We start from the raw sequence: 23919 nt of genomic DNA, 5'->3' as shown, positions 1-23919 counted from the left end.
TGACCTTACGAGCAATGTCCACAACCTGAGACTGGGACCAAAGACTAGAGAGCATTTACAGACCAGGGAACAATTTTAAATGATGTCAGTCATCGTAAAACAAAAAAAAGTTTTATATATCAAAAATTAAAATAAAATATTCAGGAGATAAACTCATATAATCACACAGATATTTAGTTATTGATGCAAAACTCTTAGCACTTATCTACAAGTATCACTAACATCTCAGGATTTACATGTGGGTTCATTACAGGCAACCTGCTGCACTCCAATACAGTTCTACTCATGTGCTCAGTGTGGGTGAGGGGAAATTAACCAAAAAGTCCTATAGTTAATGTTTGAACTCATTGGATAAGATGTGACAGTTCTAAAGAGGCACAGCAACACCCCTCCACACACACCACCCACCCTACCCCCACCATGAATCTGGACCCCCCCCCCCCCCCCCATCCCCACCTCACCCCACCCCCACCATGAATCCAGACCATCTTAGAATAAAGGGGAGGCCATTTAAGTCTGAGGTGAGAAAAAACTTTTTCACCCAGAGAGTTGTGAATTTGTGGAATTCCCTGCCACAGACTGCAGTGGAGGCCAAGTCACTGGATGGATTTAAGAGAGAGTTAGATAGAGCTCTAGGGGCTGGTGGAATCAAGGGATATGGGGAGAAGGCAGGCACGGGTTATTGATTGGGGATGATCAGCCATGATCACAATGAATGGCGGTGCTGGCTCGAAGGGCCGAATGGCCTACTCCTGCACCTATTTTCTATGTTTCTATATTTACACTAATCCCACTTTAATCAAGTGATGCAAGGAATATTTTCCTGCTGATTTCAATGGCATAGATCAGTTGCTAGATCAGTATTTGTCAAAATGTAAGGTTTTTGCCCTGGTTATTTAGGTTAAAAATAGCTTTTTTATGTTTCCAAGAATTTTATGAAAATTCTGACTATTAAATGTAACATTTCTGCAAGTGTTTAAAGTTGATTGAAAGTGTTTTAGGTGTTTAAGTTGTTTATATTGTTCTTAAAAGTTTTTGAATGTTTTTCATTGTCAGAATCACTCACAGAAAAACATATGTTTTTTTTAAAGGACTTAGGAGTTGGACAGTGTCATTCTTCTGTATAACCAACAACAACTTATGCATTTCCATGCATGCATATGCATGCAGTTACCCTGAGGTTACTGATAGCAAAATCTGTCCATTAAATGATGTCGTTTAGTCTCAGGTTTGTAAACATAGCAGCCCGTGCAGCATATATGACTAACGCTAGGATTAGCCAATTCAAACGGTATTCTTATTATTTTGTTGGATGTCATGTATTTTGTTGACTTCCAAAGTTGTTCACTGGAAATGTATATAACTTTAGCCCATTCTTACAATTTAACAGAGCTTCTAAACTGAGTTATCTATTGTTTGTTCAGCATTTCCATTTAGTTCCATTTCAAAAATCTTGTCAACAATTCCTCTGTCTCCACATATGACACATGGAAGTGCAAGGAACAGAGGGGAAGGGATCATGTACAGTCAGATGAGATCAGTTTAACTTGGCATCATGTTTGGCACAAATAGTGTGGGCCGAAGATCCCGTTCTTGTGCTGTTCTGTTCTATGCTCTAAAGCAGTGGTTCCCAACCTTTTTTAGCTCATGGCCCCCTTGGGATCTTTTAATTATTCTGTGCCCCCCCCCCCCCGACATTAATAGCGGAAAAAAAGTATTTCAATATTATAATCCCTTCCATAAAAATATCAGTGTCTATTAATTGCACATATATTCTCTTTTATTCTATTCCACAAACATCAAAAATATTTCAACTACATAGATTTAAATTTATTAGAACTGAAATTTAGGTAGCTCTGTGGCCCCTTCATTGAACCTGTGGCCCCCTAAATCCCAAAATATTTCTGTGGCCCCCTAAATCCCAAAATATTTCTGTGGCCCCCTAAATCCCAAAATATTTCTGTGGCCCCCTGAAATTTGCCATGGCCCCAGGTTGGGAATCACTGCTCTAAAGCATATCCTGATTCAGTACCATTTTTCTCTATCAAGATCATATCTCCTGGGACTGAGGGTGCAGTGAGTTTTCCTTTTGGAAGTACACAGAGATGGGCTGGGACACCTTGTTGCTGCACTTGATTTCAATCAACATCTCCAGACCCTTTCAGAGGTTTATGAGATTAATGTGCATTGTGACCTTGACTTTCAAAGCTCTTTACCTCTTCCTTCTCAGGTTTTCAGTTATCTATTGAGGGAGTGCAGGGTAGGTTCACAAGGTTAATTCCCGGGATGGCGGGACTGTCATATGCTGAGAGAATGGAGCGGCCTGGCTTGTATACTCTGAAATTTAGAAGGATGAGAGTGGATCTTATTGAAACATATAAGATTATTAAGGGTTTGGACACGCTAGAGGCAGGAAACATGTTCCCGATGTTGGGGGAGTCCAGAACCAGGGGCCACAGTTGAAGAATAAGGGATAAGGCATTTAGAACAGAGAGAGGAAACACTTTTTCACAGAGAGTTGTGAGTCTGTGGAATTCTCTGCCTCCGAGGGCAGTGGAGGCCGGTTCTCTGGGTGCTTTCAAGAGGGAGCTTGATAGGGCTCTTAAAGATAGCGGAGTCAGGGGATATGGGGAGAAGGCAAGAACGGGGTACTGATTGTGGATGATCAGCCTTGATAACATTGAATGGCGGTGCTGGCTCGAAGGGCCTACTCCTGCACCTATTGTCTATTGAATAACCTTTACTTGTATTAATAATGTCTGTCATCTTCTGTCACTCTTTGCTTGAGAGTTTGGGAAGTCCACCTGCATGCATGGAAGCTGTGCAACTTGTTGAGTGGCTCAGTGCTCAGACAAGTATAGTTCTTAGAGAGTCAACTACAACACATAATATTCCTTTAGGGAATATCACATGGCAAGTCTGTTGGTTTGAACTCTTTGATGAGCTTCATTTTTATAGAGGAGATTAATTATGTGAAATATCCTTTAACAGACAAAAAGAACAAAGGCCAAATATCTTGAGAATTGGATAACTCCCACAATTTTCAATATATTTGAAAAATGTATTAATCAGATAATCATTTGCTTTGTAGTTTGTTAGAAACAAATTACCTTTGGTTTGAGTGATCATTTCAAGTGTAAAATATGATCTCCTGCATGTACTACTGTGTGCAGACAGACACATATATTCGTTTTAAGATCAAATCAATCAATTTACACAAAAACAGGAAAGGACAATGTCAACATATGTGGAGACAGAGGAACTGTTGACAAGATTTTGAAATGGAATTAAAGGGAAATGCAGAACAAACAATAGATAAATCCCTTTACAAGCTCAGTTAAATTGTAAGAGTGGGCTAAAACTATATACATTTCCAGTGAACTTTGGAACTCAACAGAATACATGACATCTGGAATGCATTGCCAAGGTTGGTGGTGTCAGCCTCTTAAATGCCTCTATCGTATCAGCCCGCACAACCACCCTTCGCAATGCGATCCAGCCCCCCCCCCCAACCACTCCCTGTGTAAAAAAACTTGCCCTGTGCATCTTCATTAAACTTTCTTCCCCTCATCTTATGGCTATGCCCTCTAGTGTTGGATATTTCCACCCTGGGAAAAAGGTTCTGGCTGTCTACCCTATCTATGCGTCCTATGATTTTATATACTTCTATCAAGTCTCCCCTCAACCTCCAGATGTTCCAGAGAAAACAATCCAAGTTTATCCAACCTCTCCCTGTAATGCCCCTGTCCCACTCAGGAAACCTGAACGGAAACCTCTGGAGACTTTGCACCCCACCCAAGGTTTCCGTGCGGTTCCCGTGAGGTAGGGAGACTGACAAAAACCTCCGGGAACCGCACGGAAACCTTGGGTGGGGCGCAAAGTCTCCAGAAGTTTCGGTTCAGGTTTCCTAAGTGGGACAGGGGCATTACTGAGGAGGTAAACCTCCTCTACAACCTTCCTGTAATGGGGTGACCAGAACCGCACGCAATACTCCACATAGTCTTTGAAGCAACACTATAAAATGAGCGGTAGAGTTGCTGCCTTACAGCGAATGTAGCGCCGGAGACCGGGGTTTGATCCCGACTACAGGTGCTGTCTGTATGGAGTTTGCACGTTCTCCCCGTGACCTGCGTGGGTTTTCTCCGAGATCTTCGGTTTCCTCCCACACTCCAAAGACGTACAGGTTTGTAGGTTAATTGGCTTGGTAAATGTAAAAATTGTCCCAAGTGGGTGTAGGATAGTGTTAATGTGCAGGGATCGCTGGTCCACACGGACCCGGTGGGCCGAAGGGCCTGTTTCCGTGCTGTATCTCTTAACAAAAGCCCAGATAACCCCTTGTCAATATGTGTTGCCTGCCATACAATACTACACCTTTACTCAAGCCCAGGCAGCGTAAATGGAAACACTATACTGAGTAGTAACAATGATTCATGGATTTGGAGGTAGTTAGTTATCTGACACCACTGGAAAGACAAAGCCACTTAATCTGCTCTGGTTTTTGATAACAAATACTAGAAAACTTAAACCAATGGATAATTGTCAATCACCTGAAGAATTAGGCAACTTTTTCTTTTGTTGTTATTCCCAAGAGGAACCACTGCAACATAGCACTGACAATCAAAAGGAAACTGTACGGGGACAATTGATGCAACCCAAACAACTCCTGACTGACCATTAGGTAGTTATTCTGCTCTTGATCCTTTGTCTGCCTAACCAACTATAGAGTGGTTGCTTGGATTACACCAGCAGAAATGTGTTTTCATTTATGGCTGTTAAACTGTAATGCAAGAAGAATACAGAATGTGTGGTACTACGGGCTAGAGAGGAATCTGGGAAAGTTTGATTTTCTCTGGAGTTATCTATGAAAGTATCTTTATTTTATTTAATTAAAAAAAACTATTTTCAAGTTCCTTAGGGTCTCTCGGAAGTTCATGTTTTGCTTTTGTGTCTCTCCCCTAGTTTCACTAATCTCTTGCCATTAGTCATAAATAAAACACTTCAAAAGGTACTTATATTATCTTTAATTTCCTGTCCACAATCTAATTTGGAATCAACGTCCCAACACTGAGATTTCAAGTACACTTTAAAGTTGTTTCAGCTGCTGTTTCAATATAAATCCTTCTAAAAATAAACGGGTTGGAAATGTCATGTTTGTTCACAAAATGTTTCCCCTGCACATAATTCAGCAACAAAAGTACATCAAGTTGTTTTTTCTTTTTTACCTATCAGTTGTAACTCTCCTTTTGTGTTCATTTGTCCCAGTATTTGGAATGGATTGGTCTGTTGCCAAGTGTTTTCATAATGGGCCTGTCCCACTTAGGCCATTTTTCAGGCGTCTGTCAAGTCGACCGGCAGTCACCTGAAAAACCGGCGACTGGCATGGCGACTGTCAGAGTGGAACACACACACACGCACACATCGCTTCCTTCACCAGCCCATTATGCAGGCGGGGGACAGGGCAAGCAGGGGGAGTGCTGTCTGAGTGAAATTCACACGGTGCAAAGCCAATGTGATACAGACACACACCGCGATGAACAGGAAGGTTGGCGCTATAATTAAGACGGTGAAAGCACTGTGTACGGGAAGGATCACGAAAGTCCTTTAAAAGAGGGGGGGGGGAAGAAGGGGGTAGAAGGAGTGGAGACAACTTTTAAGAACCCAGAGATACATGGCTGTGAAGCTCGGCGACATTAACATTACCGGTCGGTTATCCTTGGTTCTGAAAACTACTGCTTGCGTTTTTTTTCTCCCAATGAGCCAATTAAATTCACCGGTCAGCATCGGCTACAACCTACTAGAACCTACAACAACCTACGACCGCCTGGCAACCAACTACCACTGCACCTACGGCACGAGAATGCTCCCTACTCTCCATAGCGGCTTCATTCTGGTCGCCGCTAATTTTTCAACATGTTGAAAAATTCGCGGTGACCATAATGAGGCCGCCACTAGTTCCCAGAATGCGGGAACTCCTCACGACCATGAAGGCGACTCCCCGGCAACCACCCGCAAACATGAAGGCGACCGCATAGTCACCTGCAGTCGCCTAATAAGTCGCCTAAGTGGGACAGGACCATTAGTCTTACTTATCAATAGAGTTGATCTCCATCCTTACACATATTGGGCAAATATGAAATAATATTTGGGTTTCTGACTGTCAGGAAACCAGGTATAACTAATCCCATGTTTGTCCGATCTCACTGAGGTTTGAAAGCCACTGGTGAATTCAGTACATCAAAATTGCAATTGCAAACATTTTAACTATCTTACACTCTTGTTGTATATATTGTCAGATTAAAACTGCACTTTTGGGGATGTAAAGATTGGCTATTTCTTTGGCTATTGGCTAAAATATGCCAATTGTGATTTTGCATTCTAGCAGCTGATTATTTGCTTACTCTCTGTGATTAGAAGCAGTCATACTTTGCTCCTATAGACTCTTTCCTTGATTAATGGTATGGTATGATATTAATGTGAATGCTCCTTCTGTGGCCATAACCATTTGTTGACTAGTCAAATTGATGTAATACCTAATGCACTGGAAGAGTTTTAAGGGTTTAATTAATCAGATGAACCATATGATATGGGGAGTTGTAACGATGTGGAATAATAGAGTCTGGAGCAAGATAGGGAAAGTGCAATTGGAGGATATTTTCCATTCACCAGACTAAATTTCTTGATTCATATGCCTAGAATATGGATCAGAGATAGTGCTTCACTCAACGCAGTGATCAAGAGTCTGCTTGAAATCTTTTAACGCCGATACAATAGTAGTAGTTCGTCCAGGAAGTGAAACACTTATTCAAAAGCTGCGTGAATGATAACACAACATGCAATTCTAAATCTATGGTTTGTTCTTTTCTCACATAAATTGAACTGTTTTTTAGCAGCTTTGAGAGTGGGATTGGTCTTCAGTAGCAGCATGTTCAAATCAATGGAAAGGGAAAATAGTAAGGTATAAGTGGTCTCCAATACACGGTCACCTTTTCCACACTGCTTCCGTGGACAAATTCCAACTAGTCCATCACTGCTGCTTCTCTCTCTAACATTGGCTAAACTGTTCAGTCAAAAAAAACCCACATTCCATTAATTTAATGATGCTGCCTTCTTTGCGTAGCCCGCAACACAGAAACACGCACGAACCACTGGGTGGCGCCGTAAGTGGCAGCCTCGCAAACAGCCTGTCTTGTCCCTTTCTTCTTTTGTAGTTTTTAGTCTGTTTTATTTGTATGTTTTAGTGTATCTTTAGTTTAGTATTATTTTTTGGGGTGGGGGGAACTTTGTTCATCTCTCCCCTCGACCCAGATGCAACTTTTACCGTATCGTATCGTATCTCCATCCACACTGCAGCCTAACATCGTGGAGCTGGCGGCTCCTTTGTTAGGGATCGACTTCAGGAGCTCCAACCACAGGAGCTTCGACCGCCCTGATCGCGGGAGGCTCGATGGCCCTGATGCAAGGCTTAGATCGCTGACTACGGGAGCTTCCATTGCCCCGACTGCGGATGTTTCGATCGCTCTGACCGCGGGGGGGAAGAAGGAAGAAGGTACAAGTTATTTGCCTTCCATCACAGTGGGGAATGTGAGGTCACCAAAAAACAAGATGGACGTGCTGCCTGCGCTGATGAGGACTCGGAGTGAGTGCAGTGATCTCGGTGTTTGCAGGGACATGGCGCCATGAGGACATCGTGGAGTCTAGTGCGAGCGTGGACGGCTTTCTGACTGTTCGGGCGGACAGGGTGTGCAGAGAGAGTGACAGCGGTCGGTACAACCCTGGTCACATCATGGTAAAGGAGCGTGTGTGTGGCCCGGACATTGAACTGATGGCTGTGGGTCTCCGCTTATACTGTGTGACCTAAGGATTCTCACATGCCGTTGTGGTGGCTGTTTATGTTTAATATTTATGTCGTTTTTGTATATTGTTGAATTTTTGGTATAATTATATGGTAAATCAAATTTCACTGTACCTCGGTACACGTGACAATAAAGGACCATTAAACCATTGAGAAATAAAATTAACAGTTAATTTCCCCAATAATTCAGTTTGAGAGAAGCTATTTTAAAATGTTTACTGAGTTGACAGACTGTAGATTCTTGATAACATAGCTTTGAGTCTCATGTCTCATAATTGGTCAAATAAATTATTATTTTGTTACTCTGTTTATGCAACGTTATGCTGTGACATATTTCCATTGAAATTATTATTCTTTGCAGGATTAATCGGCCTCTGAAAATTGCCCCTCGCAAGTAGGAAGTGGATGACAAAGTGGGATAACAGAGAACTAGTATGAACGGGTGTCAATGGCTGGCATGGACTCTGTGGGCCGAAGGGCCAGTTTCCATGCTGTATCCCTGATTAAATGTTATCAAGGGGAAACTGAACAAAGGTAGATGGCATTAGAGTTGACTGTTAGGTTCCACAATCTACTGAAGTGGATGAGCAACAGGACAGCTGCCTGGAAAACAATCCCTGTAACTCAAGGCTGTTAAAAAATACATTACTCTCTTATCTAATTTGGTACATTCTCTCATTGCACTCTGCAAGGCATGATGTACTTTTACAATAACCATAGATCATGCCAGAAGGAATATTAACAATAGATTTTCATAGTGGCTTGCATTTGCCAAAGCATTCACTTAAACATTTGTGATTTTTTATCATCCAGAGATATCAGTATTTGTCTGTACACCCTCTCCTAAACATCACTCACTTTTGCATAAATTCATTTAAGATAAATACATATTCTTCATCTGCAAAGTACAGACCCTGAAATATATTGGGAATAATTAAATACATCTCAGACACACACTTTTTCAGTCACATCTCTTACCAAAAATATAGCATCCGGTGGTTCCACCGTTCTGCTTTTAGGTAGAAACTTCTGGAATAGCAAAGTATAAAATACAATTAAAGACAAATTCAATTTAGCAATTACAGTTTAATTCCCTATGAGTAAGATACCAAGTGCCTCTCTTTTTGCTGGTAACTGCTTTAGGCATGTAATGACTACAAAAGCATGTGTTGACTGACTGAACAACAAACGATCTGTTATTAACTTTCATTATTAGAAACGTATGGACTTCAATAAAATGGTCCTTATCGGAAAGGTTCATCACTTATAAAAGTATTTTGTTTCGTTTGTACTGTAACGGGAGGCTTGGTTGTGGTCTACAAGTTTTAGTGGTTCACTGCTATTCAATTTACGATATTGCAAAGTGAGTGCCAACAATCAAAAGATACTGGAGAAAGAAAGAAAGCCGCATTGGGAACAAACAGGTTACCAGCCTGACCTCAGAGTGTGCTAAGAACGCAGACTACTTGTAGAAATGGAACATATTTCAAAGGATGCCACATTTGCTCGTTCAGTGACAATAGTTAAGCATATGAGTCTGTACTCGAAAGATGGATTTCCAAGAAGTAACACTATGTAATGGAGACCAGTTAAAACAACTAGAAAAGTGGTGCTGTAGAATCATGAATGTGTTTATCATGGGAGCAGGCCGTTCAGCCCAACGTGTCCACACCAATCAGTGAGCCTTCTTCCATATTAATACTATTTCCCAGCATATGTTCTATAGTGTTCGTGCACATCTAGACACTGCTTAAATTTCATCAGTGAGCCTGCTTCAACCACTCTCTCCTCAAGTGCATTCCAGGAACTTGCCGCTCTCTGGGTGATGAAGATCCTCCTCAGATTCCCTCTAAATCTTCTAGCCCTTACCCTAAATCTACAGTATGTCCTCTGGTTGTGTCTACCTCTGATATGGGGAAGCTTCAGCAGTCTATCCTCATTACACCTATCCTAGTTGTATGTACTTCAAACATGTCCCCTCTTAACCTCCTCGGGCTGCAGGTAGAAGATACCTGGTTTCTCTAGTCCCCGTCTCATTTTGCTTTGAAAATGCTGGTAGATCCTGTCTCTCAGAATCCTCTCCTATAACTTACCCACCACTGATGTAAGATTCACTGGTCTGTAGCTCCCTGGCTTCTCATTGTGGACTTTCCTAAACAGAAGTACATTAGCCCCCTTCCAGTTTTTCGACACCTATCAAATCGTACAAATATCTCTGCCAGTGTCTCCGCAATTTCTCCCGAGCTTCCCAATGTTCTATGAGATATTTCATCAAGTTCTGGGGATTTATCTTCCTTCAGCATCTCCTCTTGCGTAATATCCACTTTCTTCGAGACTTCATTATTAACTTGCCCAAGTTCCCTCATATCCATGTCCATCTCCAGAAATGAAATACATACTGACCAGAAATGAATATTTTAAGAGACATCTTTTCAATGTGGAGAAGGACATGATACGAGGGAAGATAGACACAAAAAGCTGGAGTAACTCAGCTGGACAGGCAGCATCTCTGGAGAGAAGGTATGGGTGATGTCTCAGATCGAGACCCTTCTTCATACTGAAGAAGGGTCTCGTTCTGAATCATTGCTGGTCAGCATCCACCCGCACCTTCATCAGTTTGCCCCCTGGCAGTGCAGGCCGGACGGTGTTAAAAGCACTTGAGAAGTAAAAAAACGTGACTCTCACAAAGCTTCCCGGCTTATCCAGGTGAGCATAGGAACAATAGAGCAGGTGGATGATGGCATCCTCAACCCCTATTTTTGAGAAGGGAAGCGAACTGCAGGGGGTCCAGGTAGGGTTTAATCCGCGTTCGCACGTGAGTGAGCACCAGCCTCTTCAGCGACTTCATGATGCGTGAAGTCAGCGCCGCCGGTCTGTAGTCATTGGCAGAGCTGGGGCGAGTCCTCTTTGGTACAGGAACCAGGCATGATGTCTTCCACTTCACAAGAATCCTCTCCAGGCTCAGGCTCAGGTTGAAGATATGCTGGAGTACTCTGTGTAACTGGCTGGCACACGTCGTCCCAAGTACCCTCGGGATGACACCATTGGGACCCTTGGCTTTGCGAGGATGTAACTAGTAAACTAAACTAGTAACTAGTTAACTAGAAAAAGCAGACATTAAATGGCACATGAAAAAAATAAGGGGTGTTAAAGATTGAAAGGGCAGTCGAGGAAAGGCTTTTCCTAACAGAAAGAGATGTAACAAGGCAAATGAGAAATGATAAAAAAAATCTCTAGAAGGCCGACATGCGATATTTGAAGGTCCCAAAAGTAGCTTAACAAAGGAGTGAACAGCAAGGAATGATACAAAGGTAAAGGAATGGATGATTATCACTGCAGCAGAGGAAGCCAGAATAAGTGAGATGGTGACCATATTATGTGTGTGAAGGGTTTGCAGGGCAGAACACAAAAGAAAGTAATAGAAATAATATGATAATAGAGACAGCAGCAGTTTAGTTTAGTTTAGAGATACATCGTGGAAACAGGCCCTTCGGCCCACCGAGTCACACAGGCCCTTCGGCCCACCGAGTCACACAGGCCCTTCGGCCCACTGAGTCCGCGCCAACCAGCGACCCTCGCACATTAATGGTATCCCACACACACTGCGGACAATTTGCATTTAAACCAAGCCAATTAACCTCCAAACCAGAAAGAATGGGATGGAATTGAAGTTACTTTGCGACAGCTAGAATAAAGTACTTTCAGCATTTCAATTCTTGCTCTATCGTATGTCTTTTAGACCTGCAGCTCCGTTGAGGCGAGCCAAGCCAACGTGTCATCGTCCAGGTCAATCAGACCTCGTTCACCATTCGGTGGCCGGTGTTTGGGGCAACTGGTGACGATGTGCTCCACTGTCTGTGTTGGTCCCCACACTCGCAGGAGGCGCTGTCCACGAGGCCCCACCTCTTCATCACTACTCCATAACGTCCGACGCCTGTCCTCAAGCGGTTGAGGGTTGTCCACTGCTTTCGGGGCAGGTCCTGGCCAGGGACGTCCATGGGGTCATCAATGTACTGGTGTAGCCGCGGTAAAGACATTGGTTTCGCTTTGTGGGCTTACGAGCCTGTAAGCTACTCGTGGAGGAGGCCTCATAGAGGCTGTCTTTGTCTCCTCCAGCATTTCAATGTATCGTCAGAAAGCAGAATTGTTCACTGCAGAGCCAGCAGGATGAAGGAAAATAATTCTCCTTTACCTCAAACCATCACCCCAGGGCTACTCATTTCCACAAATCACCCTGTTTACAGCACTGTACAGAAATAATTGAAAACACGTTACTTCACAAATCACTGCTTTTAAATTCTCATTATATCCACCGTAGGAAATGAGGATAAAGAACAGGCCTAAAAAATAACAAAGTGTTGAGTAAGTTACCGGAACTTTTTGGTGCAACAATTTTGAAAATATTCAAACAAAGAAGCTGCAATTAGAAGCTCCTGTGGCTGCCCTTACTTTAGGGCGAATCAACATCACACAAAAAAGGTTAAAAGGTCTCAGTCCGTAAAGTTTGAACAACTTAAACTCATGTTTTACATATACAATGAATTCAGCCAAGGTGACTTTGTTTTTTTCTGACTTTCCACCACTATGTAACTTCACACTTGCCAACAGCATTGTGCACTGTGAGAGTAGTTTCTAAGGAAATTAAAAGAACACATTTATAGGTGCATGACAAACGTAGTTACTCTGGGGCAAAGAAAATAGTTTGGGAGGAAATCATTTAGCAGTGCACTAGGTGTGGATGGTTGGAAAAATCTGGGAACTATACAATTACACAGATTAATGACACCATTCTTACTGGCATTTAAAGTAATGTATTCCGTATGATGTACTTCACCCTGAACAAACAAGTATGACAGTTTTTTCTGGCTTTTCCTGAAGTCTATTCTGTTGGCTGGATTAATCTTGTGATCTTTGTGTGGACTCTGCTTTAGACTCGCATATAGGCCACAACTACACTCTGGCTTCTTGAACGAGGGTATCTTCTCAGTGCCTGAAACACTTCCTGCTGCAGGAACTGAAGCTTCATTATATTTAAGTGCTTGCTGTTGTCATTTATTATAACTTTTGCAGATCCTGCTTAATGTCCCAAATTTCATTGCTCCCACTTTCATTCTGACTGCAAAATGGTCAACATCCCAAAAGCAAAGTCACACCACGTGCACTCTTCCCATTCATTCTCCTCTTACACCATTGACTTTCTCCAACCAATGATTCTTGATCTACCGCACTGCCTTGCTCCTTCTCGCAGACTCCTTTGTTCCTGCTATTCCACAATCCATGTCTTTCGCTGCCAATTATTCTCTGTAACAATGAAGCCCAATGCTTTCCAGTGCTTACAATCATTGGCCATTTTCCTTGTACGTTTCAATAATGATAACTGCTCAAATTATTACATGGCCCAAAAGCTTAATCTAAATCCATTGCCAAGTTCTGTTTTTCTAATATGTAAACCTTTAGGAATTTAAGAAATAGAAGTGGATTATGCAATGACTGTAATTCTGTACGCTCCATCTTTTAATGTGACTAGACTGATCTTTCAGCAGCACCATTTTCCTGCACTAACTTTGTAACATGTTATTTCTTAATATCCAAATATCTACTAACTTCTTTCTTGGATCTACTCAATGACCAAGCTTTCACAGCATACATGGGTAGAGAGTTCCAAAGTTACAGTACCCTTTCCGAGAAAAGGCTTCATCTCAGTCCTGAATGGCCAACCTTTTATGTTGAGTTTGCGAGCTCTAGTTTAGATACACTCCCGTATCCAAAGCCTAAGAAGAATGTTGTTGGTTTCAATGGGATCTTTTTCTTCAAAACACAAGTGCTTAGAGACTTGGCCTGATTATTCTCTCCTCATTTGACAAACCGGCCATTCCATAAATCTACCTTCATGGTACTCCCTCATCACAAAACAAAATCACAAAACAGACGGAAGAAAAAAGTTCAAATAAGAAAAAATGAAATCAGAAAACTACCGAAAAGAAAGAAAACATACAAATTCCCCCTTAATATAGAAAAAAAGTAATTGAGCATATTATTTCATACAGCCATATTTCCTGTATTTTTATTCCAGACAATTTCCAATTCAAGATTTCTTCCAACATGTAAACAATTTCAAAGTTTAGAAGAAACTGCAAAAAAAATTTCTTAAAAGACTTACTGAACGAAAGGAAGAGTTTTATTGGACTTTTCCATCTACTCATGTCTCAAATATTAAATTAAATCACAACAATCTAATCTTATGTATAGTATTTCATGCCACTTAAGTGGATTAGAATAGTCACTCAATAGTCAAACATTGTAAAAAACAAAACTACAATCCAATCTTTTCATTTTATAAATTATTACTTTCAAAATACATTTCTGGCTTCCCAAATGCAAAATCAATGTTTTATACATTAATCTCGCAATTTTATTTTAAAAATAGTCATGTTTGCCAAGTATACTGAACATTATGCTCGAGTCCATCTTTGCCGAGGTATATTTACATGCCAATTTAAAAATTTTAAGTGGGCAAACATCACAAACAATAACATTAGCTAATATCCTTAACTTGCATAATAAAAATGTATATCTTTCACATTTTCTATAATCCCTCTGATATGCACCATCCATCAATGCAAGCTTCTGTGGGTCGTTTAACATAGACCAGACAGGATTTACAAGATGGTATAAGACCAGACAAAACCACGGTCATGGTCTTCTTTGAATAAGTGGCCGAACTGTAATCTTCACATTCAATTCTGGCACCCTCTCCAGGATTAACATGGTCACAGATTTATGTATTTATAGTATTGCACCACAAGAGGCCATTACTGTGCTCTGCATCAGGCATTGGTGGGCTAAGAAAAGGTGACGCTGTTTGTTGACATAAAATATGACACCAAGCATTTTAGTGTTTTGTTTCTGTTGCAACATCAGACTTTGTAGAAAGATGACATCAGCAGGAAAACAATCATTTCACATGTTCACTGTGCACCACGTATAAATGTAAATCTCAGGGGACTAATTGGGATCAGGTTGAGTACTTTCAGTTCTGGGAAGACACCAGGAGATGGATGTGACCTGCTGCCAGCCAAACCTATTCTTTCCGTTTGAAAACTAGCACTGTTACGGTATTTCCAGTTGTCCCTCCAAAATGGAATCTAGATGTTGGCAGTTCCTCCAGCAACTCAAACCCTGCAACAAAACAAATAGATAGAGCATTTTACTGTCACGACACATGGCTGCTATATTACAGATGATTACACTCCCATGAAAGTCACAGCAACTCTCCAAAACATACATCTCCACTACATACAGTCACAGTGGCCATGCCGATAGCGCTGCTGCCACACTGCTTCTGAGAACAGGCATAAGCTTGATGGGCTGAATGGCCTCTGCTTATGTTATGAGGAAAAAATAAATTATATTGAAGCGACTTTGAAATGGTCTGGACTAAGCTGATTGCAAGATATGGACGTTCAACAGGAATGCGTAAGAATACAAGAGGCTGCAGAAAGCGGTGGACTCAATCTGACCCATCACAAGCACAGCAAAACATCCCACCATAGAAAGCATTGACGTGAGGGGCTGCCTCAAGAAGGGTGCATCTATCATCAAGGATCCACATCATCTGGGTAAGTCCCTCTTCTGCTGTCAGGCAGAAAGTACAGAATCCCAAAGTTGCAAATCACCAGGTTCAGGAATAGCTACTTTCCTAGAACTGCCAAATTCATGAATTGGCCAACACAACCCTAATCTTACCAGGGCAACGGAACACTACGGACCTTGCACTACCATGGACTTGGCATGGACTCCGTGGGCCGAAGAGCCCGTTTCCATGTTTTATCACTAAACTACACAAAACACACACTTGATTGCTACTATGTCATTGTTACTATACAATGTATTTGTATACATTGTGTACGCAAGCAAAGAATCTCACTGTGCCTGGTCACATGTGACAATAAAGTGGTCCTATTCCTATCCATCACTCCAAATTTTCAGACAGTCATACAGTGTGGAAGCAGGCCCATCAGCCCAAATTGCCCACGCCGACCAACTTGTCCCATCTACACTTGTCCTACATGCCTACGTTTCGTCCATATCCCTCCAAACCTTTCCTATCCATGTACCTGTCCAAATGTTTCTTAAACATTGCTTCAACTACTTCCTCTACAATTAATTCTATATACCTACCACCCGTTGTGTAAAAAGGTTGCCCCTTGGGTTCCTGATTAATCTATCCCCCCCCCCCCTCATTTTAAACCCATGTCCTATGGTTCTTGATTTCCCCTACTCTGGGTGAAAGACTCCGTGCATTCACCCTGTCTAATCCTCTCATTACCTCATACACTTCTATAAGATCACCCCTCATCCTCCTAGTTTACCACAATGATGCACAGTGGACATTGTGCAGATGGTATGCACTAAGCACTGCAGTTACTCACCTACATTGCTCCAATAACACCTCCCAGATCTGTGGCCACTACCAGCAGGAAAGAGTTTAAGAAGGAACTGCAGATGCTGGAAAATGGAAGGTACACAAAAATGCTGGAGAAACTCAGCGGGCGCAGCAGCATCTATGGAGCGAAGGAAATAGGCAACTTTTCGGGCCGAAACGTTGCCTATTTCCTTCGCTCCATAGATGCTGCTGCACCCGTTGAGTTTCTCCAGCATTTTTGTGTACCAGCAGGAAAGACACCAGCAGTAGTGCATGGAACCAAGCAGGCTCCTCTCCAAGTCCTACCCCATCCTAACATGGATTCATATGACAAATCCTGGAACCAAATTCAGGAATTCCCTTCGCAGCAGCCCCGTGGACCGACCTTCATCGGAAGTACTGGAATGGTTCAAGGAAACTGTTCACCAGATTTTTCAAGACAAATAGGGATGGACAACAACTCCTAGACTTGCCAGCAACACCTGATCCCAAAACTGACTTAAAAAAAAAGATTTTTCATCCTTTGTCCCAAAATAGTGTCAAACTTGGTTTGATTACACTCCTGTGATGCACCTCACTGTTTTAGAAATAATTGCTGTTGTTGAAAATGGTGCACAGCAAAAAAGATAAAATGTCAGACGGATAAAATGTACTTCTGCAGCCAAAGTTCCTGCTGCCCTACATTTCCAGACGCACTTTGGAAACGTTAAAACTAGTCATATGAAACAGCAATATCAACAAAGATATAATTTACCTTCATTGAAATGATTGACAAGTTCTTGTTTAGTCCAGTTACAAGATGTTATAACATACAGTCCTCCATTCTTCAGAACATTAAGCAACGATTGGCGATAACTTCTTAGTTTTTCACCTGGATGGTCAAAACCGAGACTTATGGCATCAAAGGTTCCTTTGTCGATGCATATTTCATAATGGGAAAGACAAGGGAATAGATGCAAAAAGTCTGCCACCTATAGACACGGTAAAACAAAGTTAAGAATCAATTCTCAGATGCTCTACCTACAACAGTTTATTGACACAAATAATAAAAACATAGAAAATAGGAATAGGAGTAGGCCATTCAGCCCTTCGAGCCATTCAATATGATCATGGCTGATCATGCAAAATCAGTATCCCGTTTCTGCTTTTTCCCCATATCCCTTGATTCCGTTAGCCCTAAGAGCTATATCTAACTCTCTCTTGAAAACATCCAGTGAATTGGCCTCCACTGCCTTCTGTGGCAGAGAATTCCACAGATTCACAACTCTGGGTCAAAAAGTTTTTCCTCATCTCAGTCCTAAATGGCCTAACCCTTATTCTTAAACTGTGACCCCTGGTTCTGGACACCCCCAACATCGGGACCATTTTTCCGGCATCTAGTATGTCCAATCCTTTAAAGATTGTATCTGTTTCTATAAGATCCCCTATCATCCTTCTAAATTCCAGTGAATACAAGCCCAGTCCTCCAATTTTTTCATCATATGTCAGTCCCGCCATCCCGGGAATTAACCCGGTGAACTTACGCTGCACTCCCTCAATAGCAAGAATTTCCTTCCTCAAATTATACCAAAACTGCACATAATTCTGCAGGTGTGGTCTCACCAGGGCCCTGTACAACTGCAGTAGAACCTCCTTGCTCCTATACTCAAATCCTCTCGCTATGAAGGCCAACATGCCATTTGCTTTCTGCACTGCCTGCTGTACCTGCATGCTTACTTTCAGTGACTGATGTACAAGCACACCCAAGTCTCATTGTACATCCCCTTTTCCTAATCTGACACCAGTAGTAGTAGGCCCCTCTCGGTCATGACTGACCATGAGTGATGCATCCTGGTCGGATGCAAGCCTGGGCGATGTCATATGGAGGACAGGCTGTTGCCCATGCAGCACGCCCCCCCTCTCCACGCCGCTGATCGATCCAAAGGAACAGCAGGGCCGTTACAGTTTGGCACCAGCGCCGTCGCAGGAGCTGCCAGAGCGAGGTTGTAGACAACGACGAACTGCCTTAGGGGCTCCGACTCCAGATTTTCTTGAGGTTTACTCCTGGAGCCTTTTCCATGACTGGATATGGCCACAAGGCAATGGAAGTTTTAAATCAGAGTTTTCCCTCTCCTAGATGGACTGCCTTCCCAGGCTGACAAACCCCAATCTGACACCATTCAGATAATAATTTGCCTTCTTGTTCTTGCCACCAAAGTGGATAACCTCACATTTATCCACATTATACTGCATCTGCCATGCATCTGCCCATTCACCCAACCTATCCAAGTCACCCTGCAGTCTCATAGCATCCTCCTCGCAGCTCACACTGCCACCCAGCTTTGTGGCATCCGCAAACTTGGAGATGTTACAATTAATTCCCTCATCTAAATCGTTAATAACTGGGGTCCCAGCACTAAGCCTTGCGGCACCCCACGGGCCACTGCCTGCCATTCTGAAAAGGAACCGTTAATTCCTACCTTTTGCTTCCTGTCTGCCAACCAGTTCTCTATCCATGTCAATACCCTACCCCCCAATACCATGTGCTCTAATTTTGCACACTAATCTCTTGTGTGGGACCTTGTCAAAGGTTTTTTGAAAGTCCAGATACACCACATCCACTGGCTCTCCTATGTCCATTCTATTTGTTACATCCTCAAAAAATTCCAGAAGATTAGTGAAGCATGATTTCCCCTTCATAAATCCATGCTGACTGGCCGATCCTGTTACTGCTTTCCAAATGCACTGCTATTACATCTTTAATAATCGACAAGCATTTCCCCCACTACCAATGTAAGGCTAACTGGCCTATAATTCCCCGTTTTCTCTCTCCCTCCTTTCTTAAAAAGTGGGGTTACATTGATTTACAAACAACCGTAGGTGGGAAGAGCCTCTCATTCATGTGAGACTGTAATCACACATCTCTAGAAATAATCACTCAGTTACAAACTACAATTATTACTAATACTCTAAGTTCATTTATGTAACAGGATTCAATTGACTGGCATATTTGCGGTAAATGGTATAGCTTGTTAAGTGTCATTCTTAGATTTTTGGGCATATGTTTAACCAAACAATAAAGCCACATTTTACCACAAGGGCTAAAAGGTTTGATTTCAACGTGGAATAAAGATAAAATCTTGTTAAATTAGCAAAGGAATCATTATTTAATGCACGCTCATCAGTTTTACTGCTGCCACATTCACCTGATGAATGAATAAACAATCGATTTTCAGTATCTCACATTTCCATATAATTTGCTAATCTTAATTGCCAAGGATGGTCGATGCAGCATTAATGTCAGGACATTTATTTGTTGTCAGAGCTGTAACATTTTGCCAGAAATCATCCCAACGTTCTTGTACGGTCATGGAATTGTACAGATAAAAATAGCCCAGACCTCAGAGCCCAACTCATTCAATTATCATGTTACCAGTCATTGGTTTCCGAGCAATTACTCTTTGTAACTTCATTGTCAATTACACGCACAGACTTATGTTAGTTGTATTCAAAATGCTAAACATAACTAATCAGATTGACAAATTCTCTTAAAATTAGAGTGTGCAAGTCAACTCTCAGTCTTTTTGAATATATGAAAGAAAAATGATAACATTTTGACAGACTTCTCCACAGATATGTGAGGGACTTTAAGTGTGATCTAAATACAAGTCAGCATTGTATCTGATACCATAATCAATGGGTAGAAAGGCAAAACTGCAAAGCGGTTTCAAAGAGTCTGCAAAAGGATTCCGATATCTTAAATATGCACAGAAAAAAATTGGCAGGTATAATGTGGGAAAACATGAGTTGATCTGCTTCTGTAAGAAGAAGAATCAGACCATAGTTTAGAATGCAAGGAGACTACAGAATGAATCTGGATGTCATACAGGAAACACAGAATGTTACCTTGACCAAGTAGCTGGGGAGGTAAGGGGAATGTTAACTTTTATTGCAAGGGGGATTGAGTACAAAAGTAGGGAAGTATGTGTACAACTAAACAGGATGTTTTAAAGAACAATGAACAACTGCAAATAGATTTAATCTCCTTGTGTAAAGGAGAAGGAAACCATTCAGATAGGGTGTGTCGGGTTATTTCTTAGAATAGAGTGGATATCATATGATGAACTAAATGGAGTATTTAGACCGGGGACACCAGGTAATCACAAAACTAGCAAATGAGGAGACTCCAGCAATAAAACCACAACCACAGCAGATGTCACTGCCTTCATTGGGTTAGGAGGAGATGGGGTTTTCATTTTCAATTCCGAGTCTGTTTTTTTTTTTAAATTTACAAGGGTGGCTAATAGTAAGTTCGAGGTACTCTGAAATAACATTGATGCGTGGATAGCAAACCTATCCGTGCATCGACAAGCTATACCAGAGGCATCAAGTTTGTAAAAGTCTTTGCTCATATACTTGGTTCCTCCTCAAAGTTCTACAAGCATCCAATGCTAGTCTCCTCAAAGAGAATAAACAGCTGCATCATTCTAGACCATAGCCACCAAGTATCGGGATATAATGAATAAAATTAGCAGCAATCTGGCATTTGCATTCAGTTCTCATGAAGGCAAGGAAGTAAACAATTTGAAGGAGTGGGGAAAATATTGGTAAAAGAAAACTTTGGCAGTGGTTCAACATCCATTATGATGAAGATAGACACGACATGCTGGAGTAACTTAGGCAGCATGATTATAATATATATTATGATATTTTAAATAAGAGTTTTCATGTTAAAACATTCAAAAATCAATACCTGTAATTTCAAAGACAATAACCCTTCCTTTTCAACCACAGCTTTCGCAAGCTCCACAGCAGTTTTTGAACTGTCAATTCCAGATAGGTTGGTAAATCCAGCTTTTGCCTTAAGATAAACAAAATGTATGATTCAGTTAAGAATATATTTAAAACATGAAATATTCTTGCTTTGGGCTATTCTTTAATCATGAAATCTGTTAGAGTGACTCCTATTATTAGATTTTTTAAATTTGAGGATTTTCTCATTTGGCATGGTCTCAATTTTTGATAATGGTGGAAATCTCGAATTTATCATTGCTGCAATCTAATTCATACTGTTCAGCAATGCAGTTTGCAACTTCCGTGAAGTGAAACGTTTTGCATTATAACTCTAATGGAAAGAGGCATGAGAACCACTATGAGTGACAGGACAACACAACCAAAATTTGATATCACATTGAAAATAGAAATAGTGCCAGGAGAAGACCATTTGGAAGATGTTTTACCTCAGTGCCACCTTGTTGTTTCCTACGGTATCTTCAATATTATCTCCATCTCGTGTTCTAAAGTCATTGAGTAATACAGCACAGAAACAGGCTGTCAGCTCGCAATGTATATATCAGCCATCTAGTACCGTACACGCTAATCCTATTTACAAGTAGTTAGTTTAGTTTAGTTTAGAAATTCCGCATGGAAACAGGCCCTTTGGCCCAACAAGTCCATGCTGATCATCGATCATCCATTCACTCTACTTATCCCCACTTTCTCATCCACTCCCTATGCACCTGGCAGCAATTAACAATGGTCATTAACCTACAAATCTGCACATCTTTTGGATGTGAGAGGAAACCAGTGCACCTGGAGGAAACCCATGCAGTCTCTACACAGAGAGCACCTGAGGTCAGGATCAAACCCGGGTTTCTCACACTGTGAGTAAGCAGCTTTTAGACTTTACAAAACAGGTCCCTTGGCCCACTGAGTCTGCGTCAACCATTGATCACCCCATGCACTAGCACTATCCTACACACTAGGGACAATTTACAATTTTTTACCAAAGCCAATTAATCTGCAAATCTGAAGGTCTTCGGATTGTGGGAGGACACCGGAGCAAACGGAGAAAACCCATGTGGTCACAGGGAGAGTGTACAAACTCTGCAGAGACAGCACCCATAATCTGGATTGAAACCCACGCCAGCTGAGCCAATGTGTCATCTATCCATAGCACTTGGTCCATAGACTTCTATGCATTGGTGATTCAAGTACTTGTCTAAGGTAGACAAAAATGCTGGAGAAACTTAGCGGGTGAGGCAGCATCTATGGAGCAAAGGAAATAGGCGATGTTTCAGGTCGCCTATTTCCTTTGCTCCATAGATGCTGCCTCACCCGCTGAGATTCTCCAGCATTTTTGTCTGCCTTCGATTTTCCAGCATCTGCAGTTCCTTCTTAAACAAGTGCTTGTCTAGATGTTTTGAGAGTAGCTGCCTCCTTTCCAGATGCTAACTACACAATAGGTGAAAACGCTCCTCCTCAGTTGCGCTCAAACCTTTTACCCACTTTCCCTATAAAGTGACAAAAAACGCTACTACCTTCCCTATCTAAGGCCCTCATTGGTTTGTATACCTCTGTCAGGTCCCTTTATCATTTGCGTGTCATGGAAAACAAATCCAGAATAGCCGTCTCACTTTATAACTGAAACACTCCATTCATGCAGCAACCTGCTGAATCTCGTTACCATTTTTTACATCACAACCATCATCAAAATGTGGCGACCAGATCTGTTTGTAATACTCCAGGTGTAGCTTATACAATACAATACAATACAATTCAATTTATTGTCATTTGGACCCCTTGAGGTCCAAACGAAATGTCGTTTCTGCAGCCATACATTACAAAACAAAAAGACCCGAGACACAACACAGTTTACACAAACATCCATCACATCGTTGTGATGGAAGGCAAAAATAAACTTATCTCTCCACTGCACTCTCTGATGTCAGAGTCAGAGTCAAAGTCAAAGCCCCCAGCTGGCGATGGCGATTGTCCCGCGGCTATTAAAGCCACGCCGGGTGATGCAAGGTCGCGCACCGGGTCTTGGTGTTAGAGCCCCCGGCGTGCGCTCGCAAAGTCCCGCGGTCATTCCAAGCCGCGCGGGGCGATGGTGTAAGGCCCCGCTCAGGTGCTCTTCAACCCCGCAACTCGGGCGGGAGAAGTCGCCGTTGCGGAAGCCCCGAAAAGCGGTCACCCAGCAGGGACCCGCGGGCTCCCGGTGCCGCCGTCCGCCAAACCCGCAGTTGCAGCCTCCGAACCTCCAGAGGTCGGGTGGCAGCAGCGCTCCACCACAGCTCCACCCGCTCCGGACTCGGCCAGCCCCGTGACGGTGAGTAGTCGGCAGCTCCGCAGCTGGAACCCCAGGTCGTTCCTGTTGGAGGCCACTCCATGTTGCAGCCCCAACGACAACGGAGACCCGACAAAGAAAAGGTCGGGTCTCCCGTGCAGGGGAAAGATTTTAAAGTTACCCCCTCCCCCCCACACACATACCCCAACAAAAAAAATAACAAAAACTACATAAAAACGAGACAAAAAATAATAAAACAGACGGACTGCAGAGGCCGCTGCTGACGAGAGTCGCGCCGCCCACCGAATCTTAATAGTAAGATTAAACGAGAACTTACCAGTTTGAAGTTTGATCTGTATTTTATGAGGAGTTACGATGAGGGATTACGTGGAGAACCAGTCCAGCACGCATGCGCGACATACTTCAAAGCAGCGGTGTGGAATCACAGGAAACACAATAATTGAAATAAACATAGTAAAGAAAAGGAGAACTTAAATACCAGTTGATCTCTATAATTGAGGGTGGGAGCGGAGGGCACGTAATCCCTCATCGTAACTCCTCATAAAATACAGATCAAACTTCAAACTGGTAAGT

The 23919-nt window shown here is 42.2% G+C and overlaps 1 protein-coding gene across 1 annotated transcript in view; it reads right to left on the bottom strand.

The window, feature by feature from the left end:
- Window positions 1-13900: 13900 nt before the first annotated feature.
- Window positions 13901-23919, bottom strand: part of eef1akmt2 (EEF1A lysine methyltransferase 2) — a 31493-nt gene continuing 21474 nt past the window's right edge. Inside the window, exons 4-6 of the mRNA XM_033033731.1 lie at window positions 21010-21117; window positions 17032-17248; window positions 13901-15031 (exon numbers count right to left, since the gene is read on the bottom strand). Of these exons, the coding sequence (XP_032889622.1) occupies window positions 14934-15031; window positions 17032-17248; window positions 21010-21117 (423 nt within the window). The 3' untranslated portion in view covers window positions 13901-14933. The remainder of the gene's footprint in view (window positions 15032-17031; window positions 17249-21009; window positions 21118-23919) is intronic.

This window comes from Amblyraja radiata, chromosome 15 (assembly GCF_010909765.2).
Source record: "Amblyraja radiata isolate CabotCenter1 chromosome 15, sAmbRad1.1.pri, whole genome shotgun sequence".
Taxonomy (NCBI): Eukaryota; Metazoa; Chordata; class Chondrichthyes; order Rajiformes; family Rajidae; genus Amblyraja; species Amblyraja radiata.
The sequence above is the reverse complement of the archived record's forward strand: the minus strand, read 5'-3'. Positions and strand labels throughout refer to the sequence as shown.